Raw genomic sequence first — 18,925 nt, 5'->3', positions numbered from 1 at the left:
ATTGCATTCTGAATGTGTAATAGTTTTGACTTGCCTTGACTACTTTTATTAAGGTTGTATCCCGTAAGTGAGTCGGTTTTTATAAGTGTTTACATATAATGTGATTGTACTTATTTACCCAAGATTCATCTTGTCCTACCTGTATTTAAATCATTTATTTGTACAATACATAGTGTTTCGTTTCAGTGTTTCTTTTGGACCGTATGTATGCTACAATTTCTTTGTACCAACCTAAAGCCTGCTCTCCCTCCTAAGATGAGCCTGGCTGCGCTACCATATACTCAGGTGGTACAGCCTTATACTAAGTGTCATGTCTTGTACTGTCTCAGTTGTATGGTTTTACTAAGCCCTTAGTTGGACTTCAGAAAAACTGTTCTAGCATGCCAATAATGTCTGTTTTTAGCCAGGACTAGGCTTAAACCACAGTTCCAAATATTGGTATCACCTGGAACCCTCAAAATTGGTAAAGTGGTTCATGGACTCTGGTCCTGACTCATACCTTTTGTACGGGTGATGGTAGCTTACCTCTGAATGGACCTTTACTTTGACTAATTGATGGGCAATGCTTAGATTGCTCTGCTGGAGCATTATACCTCAGTAGTGCATTCTACAGCCATACTAATGAATTCAGTTGCTGGTTCTTAATTGCAGCATGGGATCTGATTGTTGGCTTGCGATACTTTTAGAATGTTACTGATCCTTTTGGTTTAGGCGATGCTACAGTACAGATGGTTCATTATAACCAGGCTGCCCCCTGCATTTTTCTGGAGTCTGAAGTAGTTTGTTGTAAATGGTCCAGTGGTTGATACTTTGAACACCATGTTGGTTATTGACATGCAAAAGGGTGTGTGCAAAACGGGTCTCATCCCACCCATACACTTAGCATGAAGTTAGGAAATTGATCAACTATGAAAGTAAGGTGTTTGCTTTGCTTGAAGGAAAATCTAAACTCTTGTCCTTATTTTGCAGCGGAGTTTAGCATCTGGACACGTGAGGCAGGAGCTGGCGGTCTCTCCATTGCTGTGGAGGGTCCCAGCAAGGCTGAGATAGCTTTTGAGGACCGGAAGGATGGTTCATGTGGGGTGTCATACATCGTGCAGGAGCCTGGTAGGTGGTTGTTGCTTGCTGTCCTTGCATGAAATGTGTTGCGAACATGGTGCATCTGTCCGACTTTACAGGCAGTGTGGTGTATTTGAGCGCAGAGGTTGGACCAGGTGTAAAAATCCCTTGCAGGTCGACTAGTTGGCTTCCTAGAACACCACATCAGTGAAATACAAACACAACCAAGCAGTGGATTTATGTGACAGCTGCAATCTGCTGGTATTCCATCAGCAAAGCAGGGCTATCTACATGGTTGGTGTAACGCAATTGTTAGGTAGCGAACTACTAAACCAAAGGCCTATTCCGCTAGACTAGATCAACCTGGGCCACACTTAATGTTTACCACATGTCCCATTTGCTGACCGGTTCGGTGCATATACTCGCAAAGCTGCACTGCATGAACACAAACCAGAGCAGATTCACAAGTGGGGCAAGCAGTGCTGAAATGATTCTTGACAATGCAAAGTGTTAATCAAAGATTCACATCTTAAAGATTAACCTGACTTTTTGCAACATCCATCGGTTTCACAGTCACCAAAGCTAGCAGGTGGGTAGAGCATTGACCTTTCTACTTGGTGATATATTGTGATTATAAATGTACAGCTGAGTAAACCTTAAAAGAAAATAAGATGGGGTGGGGGGCCATTGTGGATGGCACATTGTGTGCAATTGATGCCTAGTCCTTTTGAAGCCGCACTGAAACCTTTGTGTAATGCTGCAGGTCAGCCACTGCATTAACTAAACCATACTATGCCAAGCTAGGGAATCTAAAACTGGTGCAAGCAAAAATACTGTTCCAGGTCAGTAATGTTGTTATTGCACTAATGCCCTAATCACGCCATGCCCGCTGGCTGTTAAAACCAAGACCTTGCAAAGTTGACAATCCTGTTCATTACCCGCATACTATATAATTTGTGTAATCGTGTGGTGTGGGTATAACCCTATTAGACCTGCCTTTTTGGCTGAAAGAAGTTATTACATTCGGTGGCATAGGCGGGAGAGTTATGTGGATCTCATGCTTTTGCACATTTCCAGCCCCCTCCCACTGACCGAACCCTCTGCAGCAAGACTGTTCAGCAAAGTGCAGCGCATTGTCGCGAGCTGGTGAAGCTAACTTGTTGAGCAACAATGAACCCGCAAAAAGCTTTAGTTTAAGAAACCCTCTCCCACAGTGGTAATGGATTATTCTTGGGCTAATTGCAGAACATATTGTGAATTATTAATCACATTTGCTTCTGCTAAAATGAACTTTGTTAGTTTCTGAACCGGAAACTATGATGTATTTTTATATAGCCCCGTTTTTTTAAAGGGCATTAAATAGTCGGCTAAAACTATTCATGCTGAGCAATCACTTTTGGTAACATTTTGAGCCCAAAGATTGTTGTAGCAAAGCAAAGTAGCAGCACCAGATTGAGCATTACTTTGCTTTCACCAAATGTGGTCGTCTTCTGCAAGACACCCTATAGCCCTCGAGGCTAATGTTACAGCAATTGCCCCGGCCCTGCAATTTGCAGATTCGATTTTTGTTGCAAGTGGTCACATTCTAACCAATACACTATATTCTATAAAGCTTTTGCCTTTGTTAATGCAAACCACCGAAGATGACTTTATAGCCCCTTTACATCTGTACATTTCTCTTGCAGGAGACTATGAAGTGTCTGTGAAGTTCAATGATGACCCCATCCCAGACAGTCCATACGTCGTTCCAGTGACCACGCCATCAGATGATGCCCGCAGGCTCACTGTTGCCAGTCTTCAGGTGAGGCACTGGGAAAAACAATCTTCCTCGCCCCCTTACAAGCCAGGGCTGGGGCCTTCACTTCTGACTCATGGCTAGAACCTGAAGATCTAAGTAAGGGCTTATTCAATTGCACCAGGGTCTGCAAACTGTGGCTCGGTAGTGCCAAAGATTGTATACCTTGGAGTTGGACAATGAGACCAGTGTAGAAGGGGCATCCTATTAAAAAAAAAAAACTCAGTTGGTGTTCGCAGAGTTTTCTGAAGTCCAACTAATGGCTTAGTAAAACCATACAACTGACAGTACAGAAATCCACTCCTAGTGTAAGGCTGTACTGTACCTGAGCATTTGGTAGCGTAGACAGAGCCGCCAGCCTCATTTTAGGAGGGAGAGGGCGGTAGGATCAGTACAAAGAATCTGTAGCATACAAATGGTGTAAAAGAAACACTAATGCACAAGTTTTATTTTAAAAAATAGATTTATTATAGATACAAATAGGTCAAGTTAAATCTTGGTGGGTAAGTACCAGGATACTTTCCTGAATAGTGAAATACACATTTATGCAACACTATAAACCTATGACTACGTTCAGGATAACTCAGGTGAACTAAGGTTGTAATAATTTATTGCTTTTAGTTAGGCAAGATTTTAATAGCAGCGATGCATCTTCCTGACCTGTGTCAACCCCAGACCTTTTTGCTTTTACTGGTGGATTACTTTTCCACCAGTTCTCACAGAATCTTTTACTCTTTTCATGGGTGTCATTTTAAAGACTCTAGTGTCTTTTTAGTTATCCTATGAGAACTTTTTGGCAATAAGTGCCTACTGTTGCTGGGTTGCCCTAGGGGATACAATTTTAACTTTTTCTGGCTAACCTTGTGATAACTACAGTTCCCAACGGTCGAAGGGGTCTTTGGATCCCTTTTGGCATTTTATTAGGTGATACCAGCACCCCTCACCTTAGGTGGAGTGCTCGGGGGATACTGGGTATCCCCCGTCTCATTTTAAATGTAACATTTGTTATCAGGACAAACCTGCCTTTAATGGCTGGTGGCAGTGAACCTTATTTCCAGTCTCAGTAAAGGCGCCCATGGGTGCTCATTTTACCAAAATGAGCCAGTCTTGTTTTTTCACCATTTTAGTGTTCCTTGTCCTTTCTTTTTCCTTCCCCTGACATCCAGGGCAGGAAATTACTTTGTGGGATTCTATCTTCGGCAGGAGTCCTGTGGACTCCCTGCCCAGGCCCAGAGTGTCTGTGAAGGCAGGAAGCAGGGGAGGAGTCAAACTCTGCCGTCCTTTGTCTTCCAGCCTAAGTGTGAGAATCCAGTTCAAATTGGGAGGCTTGCTATCCTGAAAGGATTGCCAACCCTCCCCCCTACTCCCCCCCCCCCCCCCCCCCAAGGAGGCCGGAGAGCCTGCAGTAGCCCTTCCTTCCAATCGACCTGGGACTCCCGACCCTGGTGAGCCCCACTAGACTCAAGAAGTCCTGCATTTTGAGCTATCCCACACCGTGCTGCAACCTCAAGCCATTGTGCGGTGCACGGTCTTCTGAAACTTTGTGGGCATCCTGCTGGATCTCCGGAGGCACGATTCCAATCTGCAAGATCCAGCACTCTGGTGAGGGGACTTCTCAAACAAGAATCCAACTGGCCATATTCTATACATTTCTAAGGTAAATCACTTTTGTAACTGTTCACTCTCAGTTACCAACCAAGTTCTTTTGCAACTAAGTAACTTTCAAACACGTATTCCCTTTTTCCCCTTTTCTCAACGAAAGGCCCAATCCTTAAGTCTTTCCCTTATTCTTGGAGCATGTGGCAGAATGGGGGTGGGAGTTCACTAGGGTCTAGTGTCTAACAGGCGGGTCAGGATAGGTTAAGTAGCAAAAGTCTGAATTCCTAAGGAAGACGTTTAGAACAAGTAAGTACCTTACTTTATAGTTGGGTGATGGTCCAGGGGCTATCCAGAAGACACCATGGGAGGATTCCAGCAGGGGCCTGGGTGAACTGGACAGGCCTCCCAATTACATTGGACACCCCAAAACTACACCGGCATCACAAGAGACTTAGTAAATGCCCAAGCCAACACAGTACCTCCGCACAGAAGTGTTTGTAGCAGGACAACTTCAGGATCTGCAGCCAAAAACCCAGTCGATGAATTCCTTGTCATGAAGACTGGACACAAAGGGATTTCGCAGCTGGGATAAACTGGGAAGGCTCCAAGCAAGAGTTTATTTGCGGCTGTGGTTTTGGTGCCCTTTTCAGGAGCTAGGAGAAGACTATCGCCAGTCTGATTCACAACGCTGATCTGGTCCAGCACTCGGGTGAGTTGACTTCAAGGACTCAATTTGTGTCTCTGGAGGTACAGCAGAAGGTCCCAGGTTTTTGGTTCATAAAGATACAGAAGACTGTGCCCTGCACAATGACCAAAGGTCATAGGGTTTTGGGGGTATTGCAGCCCCTCAAGGTCGCAGCGTAACATGGGATGGCTCAAAATGCAGGTCTTAAGTCTAGTGGATCTCACCAGGCCCTGGGTCGGTATCGCCCTTGTCAGGATCCCCATGTTGCTTGGATGGAAGGGTAAACTGCAGGCTCCAGTTACGCAGTAGGCTCTCCAGTTGCTGGAAATCATCTCAGCCGGCTTTTCTTAATCTTCCTCTTCGGTTCCAGTGGTCGACTACCTCTTCAGCTTCCAGGATCCAACCTTTATACAGGAATCCAGGCAATAAGACAGGCATGCAACATTCAAACCTGAGGGGGTGGCAGTCCTTTCAGAACAGTCAACCTCCCAGTTGCTACTGCATTCCAGCAGGAAGGCTGGAAGACTAAGAACTGCAGAGTTGTGGATGCCTACCGCTCATCTTGCCACCCCAGACACTCTGGAGCCTGGGTGGGCTTTGCCCAAGGTCTTCCACCAAGACTGACAGGGGATGGGGGGACGGACCAAGAAAGGACTAACTCGAAAAGGCAAAAAGACCAGGCCATTTTGGGTGCCTTTTTACCACAGCTGTGGAAACGGCCTGCAGTAACAGTAAAGGTGCACTGAATTAGTAAAAAGGTTCAATGCCACCAGCCATTCAGGGTACGCTTTTCCTTATAACAGGAATGTTAGTTAGAATGAGAGGGGATACACCATCTCCCCAGCACTTGACATAAGGTGGGGTGTGCTGGTTTCACATCGATATCCTTTCTAAACTTGGGAACTGTAGTACTACCAAGGTTATCCAGAGAAAATTAAAAGTGAAGCCCAAAGGGCAACCCCGCAACAAAAGTTATATTCCAAAATGTTGTCAAAGTATAAAATCCGAAAGACTGTCTTTAAAAATGACACCCATGAAGAGTAAAATAAAGTGAGTGTGGAAAAAGGTCCCCACTCAGAGGTATAAGGAAAAATAATCCACCAGTGCGTTCTGGGGGTTCACAAGTGAGCGAGGTTTAGCACTAAACATCGCATCTTATTTAACAGTTCAACAATGATCTCAAAGTGTAGTGCTTTTGGTGTAGGGGCTTGAGGCAGGTTAGTTGGAAGCAAGTTCCCAGGGAAGGTTAACAGAAATTGTGTAACATGGAAGGGATGGAGTCAAACTGGCGCAGTCTGATGGGCAGGATGCGCTGTAAAACATGAACTGGAAAGTGTACACAGCTGAACTGGCAGGGTATCATTGGTGGCCATCTGTGCATCTTACATTCCTTTCTATGCTCACCCTATGCAACTGGCTGAGTCTACAGGAACACTTCATTGGTGGTTTTCTAACAATCTAGAATTGTAGCTTTCATGAGGCTGTTTCTACCCAACTGGGGTTCTTAATATTGACCTCTTTGGTATGCAAGACTGGCCACACCCTTTGGCATTCCCTGTGTCCTACCAAACATATGTTTAAGCTGCTTTCATTCCTTTGCTGCACATGTGCAAGCCTGAATTGCCTGTTCACACCTGCACATGCAGTAGTTGTGTCAATGTTTGCTCTTAACATTTCAGGGACACAATATTTGCTGATTCAGAATGGGGTGACAGTCACTAAACCATTAAAGCAAGGTCCCACCAACCTCCAGGGGAGGTTCTGTAAACCTAAACTAACATGTGCTCAGTTTAGACCATCGCAGCAAGCAACTCTTCAGATGAAGTAGGAACAGTGAAGCCAGGACAGACAGCATAGTCACACACTCACCCAAAGATGCAGAATGGTGGAGGAGACATCCCCCCCACCCCCCCTTCCCCCAAGCTGGCCAAAGAAAGGGGCGGGGCTGTACATGTTTTTCTCGTGTCTCTCTTAAAGGCTTGTAACAGACTCTTTTCTGTCTGTATGCTTGGATCCATGGTGCAGCTAATGCTTTAAAGAGGAAAAGTTTTGGAGAGCACTGCAGTGGTATGGTGCGCGCACCTTTGCTTTGAGATTGGGGGATGTTGGTTTTAATGGGATTGTATTAACTTAGGTTGCTAAGTTTGCTATACTTTTGACACACCTAGACACACTTGTGTACAGGCGCGTTATAAATGACGTATGTATCATATCGCTATGCTGGCAGAGGTTGGCCTCGTGTTCAGGTTTGACTGGAGGATTTGATGATTGGAAGGTTGCTACAATACCACAGAGTGCCTCCTGTCAATCTTCTCCCTCTTTAAATCTTTTAGCTGCACACAGGTAAGATTAGGGTTTGCAGCCCCTGGCTTTTAAGGCTGGTATTTCGTTTGCGGTTTAAGTGGGAATGGTTTGCTGAACTGCCACTTCTAATTTACAATTTCTGAGGAGCTCTTCAACTAAACATTTGTCATAGTGCAATGCCATGGTATCACACGGCAGTTAAAAGGGTGTTCCAAAATGCATTTGTAAATTGTCTTTTTAAAGATTTACATTTTCTAATACAAATCTCCCCTTGTCTAATTTCCATGCAATAAGGCTTTCCAGACGCTCCCCCCGAATATGTATTGTGGCTACTTGATGTTTATTGGATGAACCCTGTGGTTGCCTTCTCCATTGCTTCCTTCCTTTTGGGTACTTTGTGCCTTTTGTTCCTTTGCGTTTTCCTCTCATACATGCCAACAGTAATTTCACTACAGAGACAATAGTCCAGTCTGGATTTTAATGTTGCATTGTAGGACCTTCTTAGTTTGGGGTTTATAATGAAAAGCCCAGGACTAAAAGTCCTAGAATGCAAAGTTAAAACCAGTTCTGGACTGGTGTCTTCCCCAATGTAATGGATAATGTTGGTATGTATGCTTGGGAGTACTTCGGCTTTTATTCTGCACACTGCTGCCCCACCTCACTCTGGAGTTAGGAAATTAAGGTTCACTGTTACCAGTCAGCTCTACATAGTTTTGTTAAACATGTTTTGGTTCATTAAAAGGTTTGAAGGGATTGCCATTGAGTAAGGCATGCAATGTCTTCTTGGTTATGCTTTCGATTTAACCTTTCTTTGGCCTTTGACTCCTGATTGGGTATACCAGTGGCTCCTTGTGCTTTAGACCTTCAGTTGGGGCAGCTCTGAGTATCAGATACTCTTGGCTTTGCAAGGGGTTTCTGCTTTACCCAGAGTAGCAATAACCCATGCAGGGCACGGGGTGGCGATGGGGTAGGAGTGATGGAAATAAGGGGAAAGATTTTTCGCTGTTGGTGCTATAATTCAGTTTCTTATAAAGTAATATCCTACTTTGGGATTCCATGCGATACTAGTTGTAGCAAAATGGTAGTGGGTTCACCCACTGTTTTATGAAAGGAGGCAGGCTGATTGGTATCTGGTAATCCTACCTGTGCTCTTGTCGTGGAGCAGTTTTCGTTTTTTGTCTTACTAACTCTTGTGATGTGCTCCTAGGAGTCTGGGTTAAAGGTCCACCAACCAGCCTCTTTTGCAGTAAGTCTCAACGGTGCCAAAGGAGTCATTGATGCTAAACTGCACAGCCCTTCAGGGGCCCTGGAAGAGTGCTATGTGACAGAGATTGATGAAGGTGAGATGGGTACTGTTCATGTGGTTTTCACAGAACAAAGTGCCTTACTTTTTGTGGTAATGATTTGTATTGCACCTACATGCAAAACGAACTGTAGGGTGAAAGCAAAGTGGGTGGAGGTATGGACAAAATGGGTTGGATTACAATTTGAAGGGTGTGGATTTAAAATCTTGCATTTCATGTAAACAGTCTATATTCCTAAATCTTGCAGAGTCAAAGTCTTTTGTACTGTGGAGTAACTTAACCACTTGCTCTCTAGAGGTTTATAGAGCAAAAGTGTCCTATCTGTGTTGGGGACACTTCCATTCAGTGTCTCTGGTACTACTAGTCATTACTTCAAGCCCGCAAAGCCCCAAGTGGTAGTTGTGACTGTTATGATGGATGTTAAGATGGGTTGCTGAACTCTGACCCGGTGGGCAGAGGTTTAGAAAGCCAGCCTAGTTTCTTGGAGCAAGGTAACCTAGACAAGCCAGACCAATCAAGGTAGCATTGGCGGTGGTCAGGACTAGGTCTCAGGAGAGGTGAGGGTGATCGAAAGCCCACAGTGAGCACACACAGTAAACACCACAAATTGCTGTCTGGTGTATATATCATAAATACATATACATTAATTAAAGTCCTTTTAACAAAGTAAAACTCAACAATATTTACAAAACTAACACACTAACTAGGAAACAACAGTAACTATTGGCCTAAAGGAATATTGCACAAGTAGTGAACCACAACCTGCAACAGTAGGGGATAGTCGGAGTGCGAATATACGTTAGGCAGTACTTCAAGAATTCAAAACCTAACGAATGGCAGTCCAGTCACTACGAAGTGCTCAAAAGTACATTCAGTGCTGGAGCACTCAATCGTGCGGTTTATTATCAAAACGGGTCTCTTCAGTGCGCTATAGTGACTCAGGAAGGTGGGTGAGGTGATGAAGAATAAAATTCCACTCTTCAAGGATGGTCTCCACAAGAGGGCAGAGCGATTTCTAGGAATCTGTTGGCAGCACAGTTACCTTAAAGAGTGGCTCTCAGACACGTGTGCGTAAGTCTTTGGATACACCAGGGGCCATGACCCTCAGCGCACTCCAGACCAAACTTCACCTATCCAGTTTGTTCGCAGATTCGAATCCTGCAGTTTCGCATCTTTTCAGTTTTCTGGGGCTGCGTTCTGGGACCTCAGTCCATGGTGTGACAGTGGTGGTTTCACGGCTTCTGGTGAAGGGATCGGGCCATTTCCACTGCAGCTAGTCTTTGGGCACAGCAGCAAGGCATCCACGAAGATAGTCACCACTGCCGGGTGACACGGAAACCGCATATGCTCTGGTTCAGGCGGACTCCTAATTTATTCCCTAGGAATGGTAGGTTTACGAAACTTGGCGGCAGAGTGCCTTTTACCAAGGGCACATGCTCCCCAAAGACTCAAGTCATTGGCCATTCCAGAGCAAAGATCCCGTGCAAGCTGGTCCGTTCACTGGGCGGTCCAGGATCATTTCCGAAAAGGCTCGCTTGCAGGTTAAGCTGAAGTTGCCGAGAGTAGTTAGTCCCACTACTCCAACAGTTTAAGCTCCCTTAAAGGCCTTCTGTGATCGATGAGAAACTGGGGCTCCAACGGGACAATGGGGGTCAGTGCCAAACCTTCTGTGGGTCACCAGCAGTTCCATGATTCTGCTTCTTTGGTTCAGGATACTTGGCTCCTTTACGGAGTTTGGTGTGAAGATAGATCGACCTGGAATGGGTGTAGGGTGCCTTCTCTTATCAAATCTCCTTTGTACCGAAACAGAGAAACCAATAAGGTCTGTTCACATTCAGCCACCCCAGACGTGCACAATCACAGATCACGGTGGTCCCAGTCATCCCAGCACACTAGACAACCTGGCACCCAGGACGTGTATTGGAACTAGGCTGCTCCAGCCCACACCGTGGGCATGCGCACAAGGCATGCAGAAGCCCACGAAAGCTTCGGTTTGCGCGGGGGTCTGCATTGCCAAATAAGACATTCCCAAGTCTGTTTGACCTGGGGAAGGCAAAGGGACTAAATGTCCAAAGGACCCTGTGGCATGGCCCTTCTAGGCACTGTCCACTGTCCTGGGCCAAACGCGGTTTAGACCATAGAAAAGTCAAAAATGCTTTAAAAGCAACTGCTGCCACCAGCTCTGTCCTGGACAAACTTGTACATTCACCAACAATCCTTAAAGGGTGTCTAGGGCCTTAAAAATGAAAAAGGGACCCCAGCACACAATGTACAAGGGACCCCAGTGCACAATGTACAGGAAGGTACATTGTGCACTGATAAAATGTTAAATCCCAACGGAGAACAGCAGAAGGCTGAGCTCCACTGGTGAAAGTCAGGCTAGGTGGGGGGGGGGGGGTCACAACTAAAGGGAAAATTGGCCATACATGGACATCTGTCTTAACAATGGATTTCTAAAATCGACCTTAAGATTTTAGAGGCCACGCTAATTGGGTGAACAGGGAGTTTTGAAATTTAGCCAAAACCCATAGTGGGAGAACAGCCAAAGCTTTATTTTAGGAGAGGGTGGTCTTGGGGCCCCAGTGAGTTCGCACAGAATAACACAATGGATCAGCTTAGACGTACGCATAAAATAGGTTTTTATTAGGCCTTTAAGAACACACTAAAATTATACTTGGGGGGGGGGGGGGGGGGGGGGGGGTAGTATTACACAAAACCATATACCACAGATCTATACATTCACCCGTAGGTTCACTTACAATGCATCAATGAATAATTGACCAGGTAAGTAATCGGATGCAGTTAAAATGAATAGAACCAGCACAATCACAAGTCCCATTTACTTAAGCCGTCCCACCCTGTGGTGTACGGGGCCTAATGACCAAATGTCTGGTTCCAATAGGTTTCTCCAGGGAAGGTATTCTCTAAAAAGATGCAATGGGCTAGTGGTGGCAATTTCCATCAGTTCAAAACTACTTAATGGTGGACTAAGTATGTATCTAAAGACTGGCACGTTTTCCACTCTTCATCCCAAGGCTAGCCCAGGTATAGGATACTTGACCTAGGTTTGACCAAACGTAAATAAAGAGGGAGTTAAGAGACGAAAGGGCTTTTTGCACCCAATGTTACCCTTTGGATGATGACGGGGGTCGGGGGGGGGGGGGGAATGAGGGGTGGTCAGCAGGAACAGTTATGTTTCTTACCCCCTGACTCCGTTTCCCCAGGGACTTCCAGATTATCCGTCATGGGACCTGGTAAAATCCCATTCTTCTGTCCTTTTTTAGTGAGTGATGCCCAGGGATTCCAGGTTGAAGTGCTTCGCCCAGTTGGTCCAGCTTCAAGATGCAACACCAGATGACTATGGGGTACAGACCCCTTCAGAACACTCCACAGGATGGATGAAGAGGAGGTCCAGTGACGGTCACCACTTGCAGGTAGCAAGGCAATCGTCCGAATGTGGTCACAGAAGCAGCTCCAGCAGTTTCCTTTGATGCTAGGACACTGACCTTTCAGGAGAAGGTGAATTATGGCACAAGCTGGCAACCGCCAAAGTTCTGGTCTTCAACACACTTCTCTGGCAAGGCAGCCCACAAGGGTGCTGGTCACCCCACCGTGCAGTCCAGGGTCACACCCGAGGGCTGTTGGGGTATGCACCCTCATTGTCATTGAGACAAGCTGATCCCACTAGTCCAAGGGCTGAAACGCACTTGGATCTTGTAGGATATTGCAGAAGGAACAGGGCTTCACTGGGCCCGACACTGGAGGGAATGCAGGTCCACTGCAGAAGTTGTCCTCTGGTTGTCAGCGGGCTGTTCTTCTTTGGATTCTTTGCTCCAATGTTTCTGCAGAAGCTGTCCTCTTATCCGGAATTGGAGCTGGAAGCAAGTACAAGCCCACCAATGCAAAGGATCTGCAACATTGAATCGGGCAGTAGTTTTCCAATCTGGGACAACCATTGGTTTCACATCCGCCCAGCAACAGACTCTGGCACCAAACATTCCCAGACCCCTCTGCTCACAAACTCGCTAGCCCGCAAAGCAGCATGGCATTTCCTGATCTGAAATTCAATTTTACTGCTACCACCAACTTCTCTTTGGCTCATAAAGTGAACAAAACCCCCAAAAGATAGTTATATTGATTCTTGGTATACCCACTGCACTGTAAGGTACTCTGCAATAACCAAAATAAAAGAATTGCAAAGAGAAACTGTATTGCAGTCTGACTGGTTAAACAAGCAAAAGAAGGGTGCCTCGTTGAAATCAATGGAGGGAAAGGTGTAAAAGAGAATGTTTCCCAAGCAGCCCTGATGTAACTCAGTGGATTCATTCACAAGTACACAATTCTTTTTGTCTATACTGAAGAGGGTCCACATGCTGATTGCCCATTCCTAATATAAAGATTATATACAAAGGGACGAACAATAATTACCAGGAAACCAGACTTTGTGAATCAGAAGTTACAATGTATCAGTTGCTTATTGATTTTTATGAGGTTTTTTTAAAGGTGGTGATTTTCCGTGGAGGGGGGAGCGGCAATAACTGGTAAAATGCTTTTCGGTTCTGATGGGCGAGCTCCCAAGACCAAGCGGGACCAGTATTGCGAATGGTGGCAGTCTTTGGCAGGAGACACATCCAGTGTGAAAGGGCCCATAAGGCACAGTTCCTGGTTTTCTATTGGCGAGGAGACGCTCTTGTGAAGATGAAGAGTAGGCCTTGTGATGGCGAAGAAAATGCCTACCTAGAGGGTCTGTGCAATACCATGGGACTGGTCGCCAGGTCTGCAGGTTGTGGCCGACAGTTTCCAGAGGATGGGGCTTCGCAGCATGCAGTAAAGCACACCAATGCAGATGGGACACCCAGGCCCTTTGGAAGGGTGGTTTATTTTTGATTTGGACACTTCCATTTCCTGGATCGGAGCAGAAAGCAAAGGCCATTTGGTTGCTGCCAGGTTTTCCTCATTCTCTGGCACGGGATGCCGCTTTGGAAGAAGGGATGGGCTTGAAAAGTGGATGTTTAAGAGAGGCCTAAGAAATGCAACTGCACCTTTTTTAAACTCTCCTTCCTGGTCAGAAGATTCAAGGCTGTGCCACCTGGAACCTCTCTGGCAATTGGTAATAGAATTGGTGCTTCCCTCTGGTTCTACGAATATTTGTGTTAATGGGTGAGGTCAAAAAAGGACCCATCAAAAATGTATTTCACCTAGTGAAGTTTTACACAGGCAAATCCATCACCAGCTTAGCCACATGACTAACAGGGAGACTAACGGGGTCCTTTGGTTTGCCACCACTGGTGAAGTTAAGGTCTCAAGTCAGAACATTTGCAAGCCCAGGAACGCCAGTTAAAAGTACAGGGGGACTACCACTTAAGGCTCTTGTAGTTTCTTAAATTTTGTACGATTCTGATGGCTTTTGTCTGGTGTCGAGGCATTCCAAAAATCAAGGACTTTGTATTGACTAGTCTAGAATGGTTATAGGTTAAAGGTTCGAATCAAAAGGTTCGAAATCCAATGGGGTTGAAACAAAAGGACCGAAAAACAAAAGGTTTGACTTTTTTTTTTTAGTAATTTTTTTTTTTTTTTTTTGGTGGGGCTCCCCACCCAACCCCAGTTTTTGTGGAAAAACCACTTTTTTTTACCTATATGGAAACCCCAAAAAATATATAATTTAAAAAAAAATGTAACCTTGTTTTCGGTCCTATTGACCCGAACCTATTGCATTCGAACCTTTTTGTAATCGCACCTTTAACCGGACACAGTCTAGAATGTTCAATTCTTGGAGGGTTTTATCAGATTTGCTAATGACTACAGATGATGAATGAAAAATGTCACTGATGTTCTGTGCCAATCTTGCTTGTAGTACTAAGGTGTCCAGAACACCGGCTGTAGAAACTGTGTAACCAGGAAACACTAAAGGAGAGGAGGCTCAAATGTAAGGCAACTGATCAAATGGGACCAGGGAATCTGCAATACCAATTAAGGAACACGCTGCAAAGTGAATTTACTATGCAGGCACCAGATGTTGTAGTCTAATCCTGAAACACTGATTAGATTGTAATAAGTGTACTCTTATGCCCCCGTCCCCTTTCCTTCATACTGCATGGGCATCCATTCCAAGGGACGGGAGACAAAACCTTTTTCACCAGAACCTTCCCCTTTAGATTTAGAGGGGTGCAGGGTTGTGGCCCTGGGAGCATGCGCTGCCCTGACTCTGCCCTCTGGCGCCACACCTCGGTCCCCTTTTTCACATTGATGGAACGGTCCGAATTCACCAGCACTCCTGGGTTTTGCTTTGTCCGTGTAATTCCACGTGCGGATACTTCTTCTCTTCTGTCTTTTTATCATTCAGGTACTCGGTCTGCTCCTCCCCGGCGCATGTCGACTTCTACAGGATTCAGCAGGTGTCCATCCTGCAATGGGCTTTCTAACTTCAGACCCCCACGCCCTCTGCCCGCGTTGCCTTGGCCCAGACCACAGCTGGCCAGCTTGTACTGCTTGCCACGTGCTTTCATCTAGGTCTCTGAAGAACAGACTAGCCGGGTGGAGGGAGCTCTTCCAGAGATCGCCTCCAGAGGACCTGAAGGACTTCGTCAATTATCGATCCAGGCCCAAGGTGGGGGGGCACTTTTCCAGTGCACACCGCAAGGGAGACTCCTTTCCAGGGAGGAACTTATGAGGTTCTCATACCAACACGAGTACCAATCAGCTACCGGCTGGCAGGCCGGGGGGGGGGGGGTCATTCAATCCTCCCATTGACAGTGCTGAGGGACCGGAAGGTTGTTTTACTGGGTCTGCACGAGAGGCCACACCCTACTACCAGCAACATTTCCGGAGCGCCTATTGTCATGATGCCTACCTCCAAGGAGCCAGGTCCGACCCAGCAACCCCAGAGGCAGGTATCATTTCCCCCAGGGGAGTGCCAGCGGGCCCAAGCTGGGGCCCTTTGGACGCAGTCCTGGCGCCTTAGGCGCCAAGCTCATGTTGGACCTCTGTCCTGGCGCCTTAGGCGCCAGGCTCATAAAGCTAGATGTGTTCAAGTGTTTTAATGTGCACTTACCTGATGCAGACCATGCTGCCACATCCAGGCCCTCTTGAGGTCTGAATAGGAACTACTTTACCTGTGGGACTACTTTCCACCCGGGTGTGGTCGGGGAAGGATACATACCTGATCGGAGGAAGGATACACACTTGGAACTTCTTCCAAAGCTATTTAAACCACACCCGATCAGCAACTCACGCTTCGCGTTGTTCTGCTCCTCGCAGCTGGACGCTCACCGTGTCAGCTCCTGCATCTGGACTTCAGCCACGCCTGTCGGCATCCTGGGTTACCTGCAAAGGGAGACAAGAGACCTACCAGCTAATCTGCACCACGGAGACATCACCGACGATCCTGAAAGGGAAGACATCATTTTTAAAAGCATTTCGTTACGATCGCTGCAGCGCTGCATTTCACTCACCTTTCCTGCATCACTTCCTCCATCTTCAGCAGCGATCATCCGGATACACAGCCATTTCCCAGAGCCTAGAGAGAAAGACAAGAATAAGAGGTGAGAGAAGGAAGGGAATAGGAAAAGCCCAGTTTCCTTCTAAGACTTACCTGTTGGGTCATTCCCATTTCATTTCGGGTCTTGCTGCTTCCAAGCAGGACCCCGGCCCCTATGGGGAAAAAAAGACAGACTTTAGATGAGCGAATGCAAAAACATCACCTGAGCGCTCATCTAGGACTTACCAGATCTTTACTGGAACTGCACGTTTCACTTCGGGTCGGCGCCATATTTCTGGCATTCCGAACCCCAGCCCCTATGGGGAAAAGACATCAACATCAGCGCTTTGTTGCAAGAAGTCTCCAAAGGAATCTTCATTCATCACCTGAAAAAAGACAATGAACATTATTATTTAAAGCTTGAACTTTTGAACTTGCAACAGAACTTTTACAGCGCCTTACCAGTATAATCAAGCTTACCTGAACTCCCATCCAACCTCAATCCAGTGAAGTAACTGGGTTCAACGCGCCCCTGCGTCAGAAGCAGGATGGAGAGCTCGTCCTTTCAGACCCTAAGGTGAGACTTCACGGGGAATCGTGGAAGGGTATCGTGGAGGGTTGGAAGAAAGTGGGAGGCTTGAGCATAACTCAGTCAGTAGGTAATACTCCCTTTTCACGCACAGGGGAATATTCCTGCGAGCCGGAGAAGCCAGAGTAGAGGGCCCTTCCTGTCCATCTTCAGAGTCCTGCGCTTCACCATTGAAGAAGCATCAGCACTCGAAGCCAGACCTGCGCCTCCGTGCGAATCAGGTGAGCGTCACACCTATACGCAGTTCTACCGGCAAATCTGCTGAGGGCGAAACGCCTTCCAGGTCTCGGCCTGAGGAACAGGGTAGGCCTCATGATCCACACCCAAGAGTCCTGGGCTGGGCCCAGAGAGCCAAGCAAAATGGCCGCTGTCCCAGACATGTCTGACATCTGCCTGATACCGCACCAAGGCAGAGAGCAGGTGGAGGAAAGTGTCCAGGTGGGACTGTGTGGCCTACAGCCTGACATTCATTTGTACAGGTCAGGTTTCAACTGAGTCTGTATGGGCAGGGTACGCAATAGCTCCAGCAGCCACCCGCTACCCCGGCAATATCGCCTACCACCCCTCCGCTTTGGCACTGCAGGCCCCAGTACAGGTGCCCTTGGCCCCTGTTTAGCCTCTGCCGCCTGCTCCGGCCCCTCAACTGATTTTGCAGGTGGTTCCGTACATGCATCTGCTGCAGCCTCCGACTCCTGTCTCCACACCCCAGCCCTCTACTCCCACCAGCCCTCCACCGGTGCCGGAACCACCAGACCCTCAAGTGGACACAGATGAGGACCCCGACAGTCCCCAGCCAAGGCCTTCCGTGAACGTCTTGTGGGGCTGCCAGAGTACTTTAGGCCTTCCTCAACACAAGGTCTAGCAACCATCCGAGGGGGGGGGGGGTCCTCGCCCAAGTCCTCATGCTATGTCCCGCAGCAAGAACAGGGATCCTGATGCAGGATATGGTAGCCTTGGCCAAAAAGGGCTGGCTCAAGCCCCACTCGGTCCAGCCGGTCAATGCCGGGACGCAAAGTACAGGCAGATGGATGAGGATACAATCTTGCTGTCGGCCCACCCTCAACTGCACTCTTCAGTGATCGCTGTGGCATCACTATACTCAAAGCTTCAGTCGTACCCTGCCTCCTCCGCGGCACTGCTAGTCGAGGAGAAAATCTGGGAGGCGTATGGGAAGAAGCTGTATGCCAACGTGGCCTTGCATCTTTGCCAAGCCAATGCGGATGCCCTGCTAGCAGCGGTTAACCAGAGGCTTTTGCAGGAAATTGCTGATTTCCTCCCAGAGCTTCCGGGCGCAGAGCCAATCGCGATTCAAGGTTGGACTGGCATAGGCCAAGATGGTGGCGTAAGATGACGTGGAGTCCGTTGCCCACATTGACACCTCTGGCCGGGCCATCTGCATTGCCACGGACATGAGAACAACCTGTATCCGTGGTACTAAATTCAACCTGGATGTCCAGGAATGCATATTGGACCTTCCGTTTGAAGGGGGTGACCTCTTCCACTCCACCACGGACGAGGAGCTGAACAAAAAGAAACAGCTCACAAACTGCCAAGTCTTTATCCATCCTTACAAAGACAACGCCCAAAATTTACACCCAGTCACAGCAGCACTCTGACAAGGAGCATACATACGGAGGGTTCTGCAGCTTTAAAGAGCAGAGGTCCAGGCAGCCTGACCGTTCGCCGACCAAACATCAGCGCAAACGACAAAAGGGTGGGGGGGTTGGGGAGGGAGGGGGGGAGCTGGGGGTTGAGGGCAGGGGGAGAGGGGTGAAGGGGGAAGAAGGGCTTTTTCCAGTCCCCCCGCCTCTGCAACAGCCTCAGAGGGAAAGAAGGCATGACACGCCCCTCCGGGTCCACGTGTCTCCACTGTGGCAGGCTTGCTCTCCATGCACAGTTCTGGTGCCAGTTTTGTAGACCCCTGGATCCTCTGTAGTGTCCACAGGGTACCGCCTACCCATCCCAGCCTCTCCTCCCTATTCCCCTCCACTCCCACAGGTTGGGAAAGCAACTCTTTTGGTGAAGGTCCGGTCGCTCGTTGAGAGCCAGACAGTGGAGGAAGTCCCAGCCTCCCAGCAAGGCTTGGGCTTTTACTCTGGAATTTTTGCCAAAA

General features: G+C 47.4%; 1 protein-coding gene and 1 long non-coding RNA gene across 6 annotated transcripts in view; one reads left to right on the top strand and one right to left on the bottom strand.

The window, feature by feature from the left end:
• The window catches only part of LOC138580431 (uncharacterized), a 624,618-nt gene that overhangs the window by 450,021 nt on the left and 155,672 nt on the right, over positions 1-18,925 (bottom strand). The window lies entirely within an intron of this gene.
• LOC138580430 (filamin-A-like) overlaps positions 1-18,925 on the top strand; it is a 456,077-nt gene that overhangs the window by 419,926 nt on the left and 17,226 nt on the right. For all 5 annotated transcript variants that reach the window (XM_069650971.1, XM_069650969.1, XM_069650970.1 and 2 more), the window contains 3 exons: positions 970-1,107; positions 2,745-2,860; positions 8,650-8,782. In XM_069650971.1, coding sequence (XP_069507072.1) covers positions 970-1,107; positions 2,745-2,860; positions 8,650-8,782 — 387 coding nt within the window. The remainder of the gene's footprint in view (positions 1-969; positions 1,108-2,744; positions 2,861-8,649; positions 8,783-18,925) is intronic.

This window comes from Ambystoma mexicanum, chromosome 3p (genome assembly GCF_040938575.1).
Source record: "Ambystoma mexicanum isolate Mex_15411 chromosome 3p, UKY_AmexF1_1, whole genome shotgun sequence".
Lineage (NCBI taxonomy): Eukaryota > Metazoa > Chordata > Amphibia > Caudata > Ambystomatidae > Ambystoma > Ambystoma mexicanum.
Note: the sequence above shows the minus strand (reverse complement) of the source record. Positions and strands in the feature narration are given on the sequence as shown.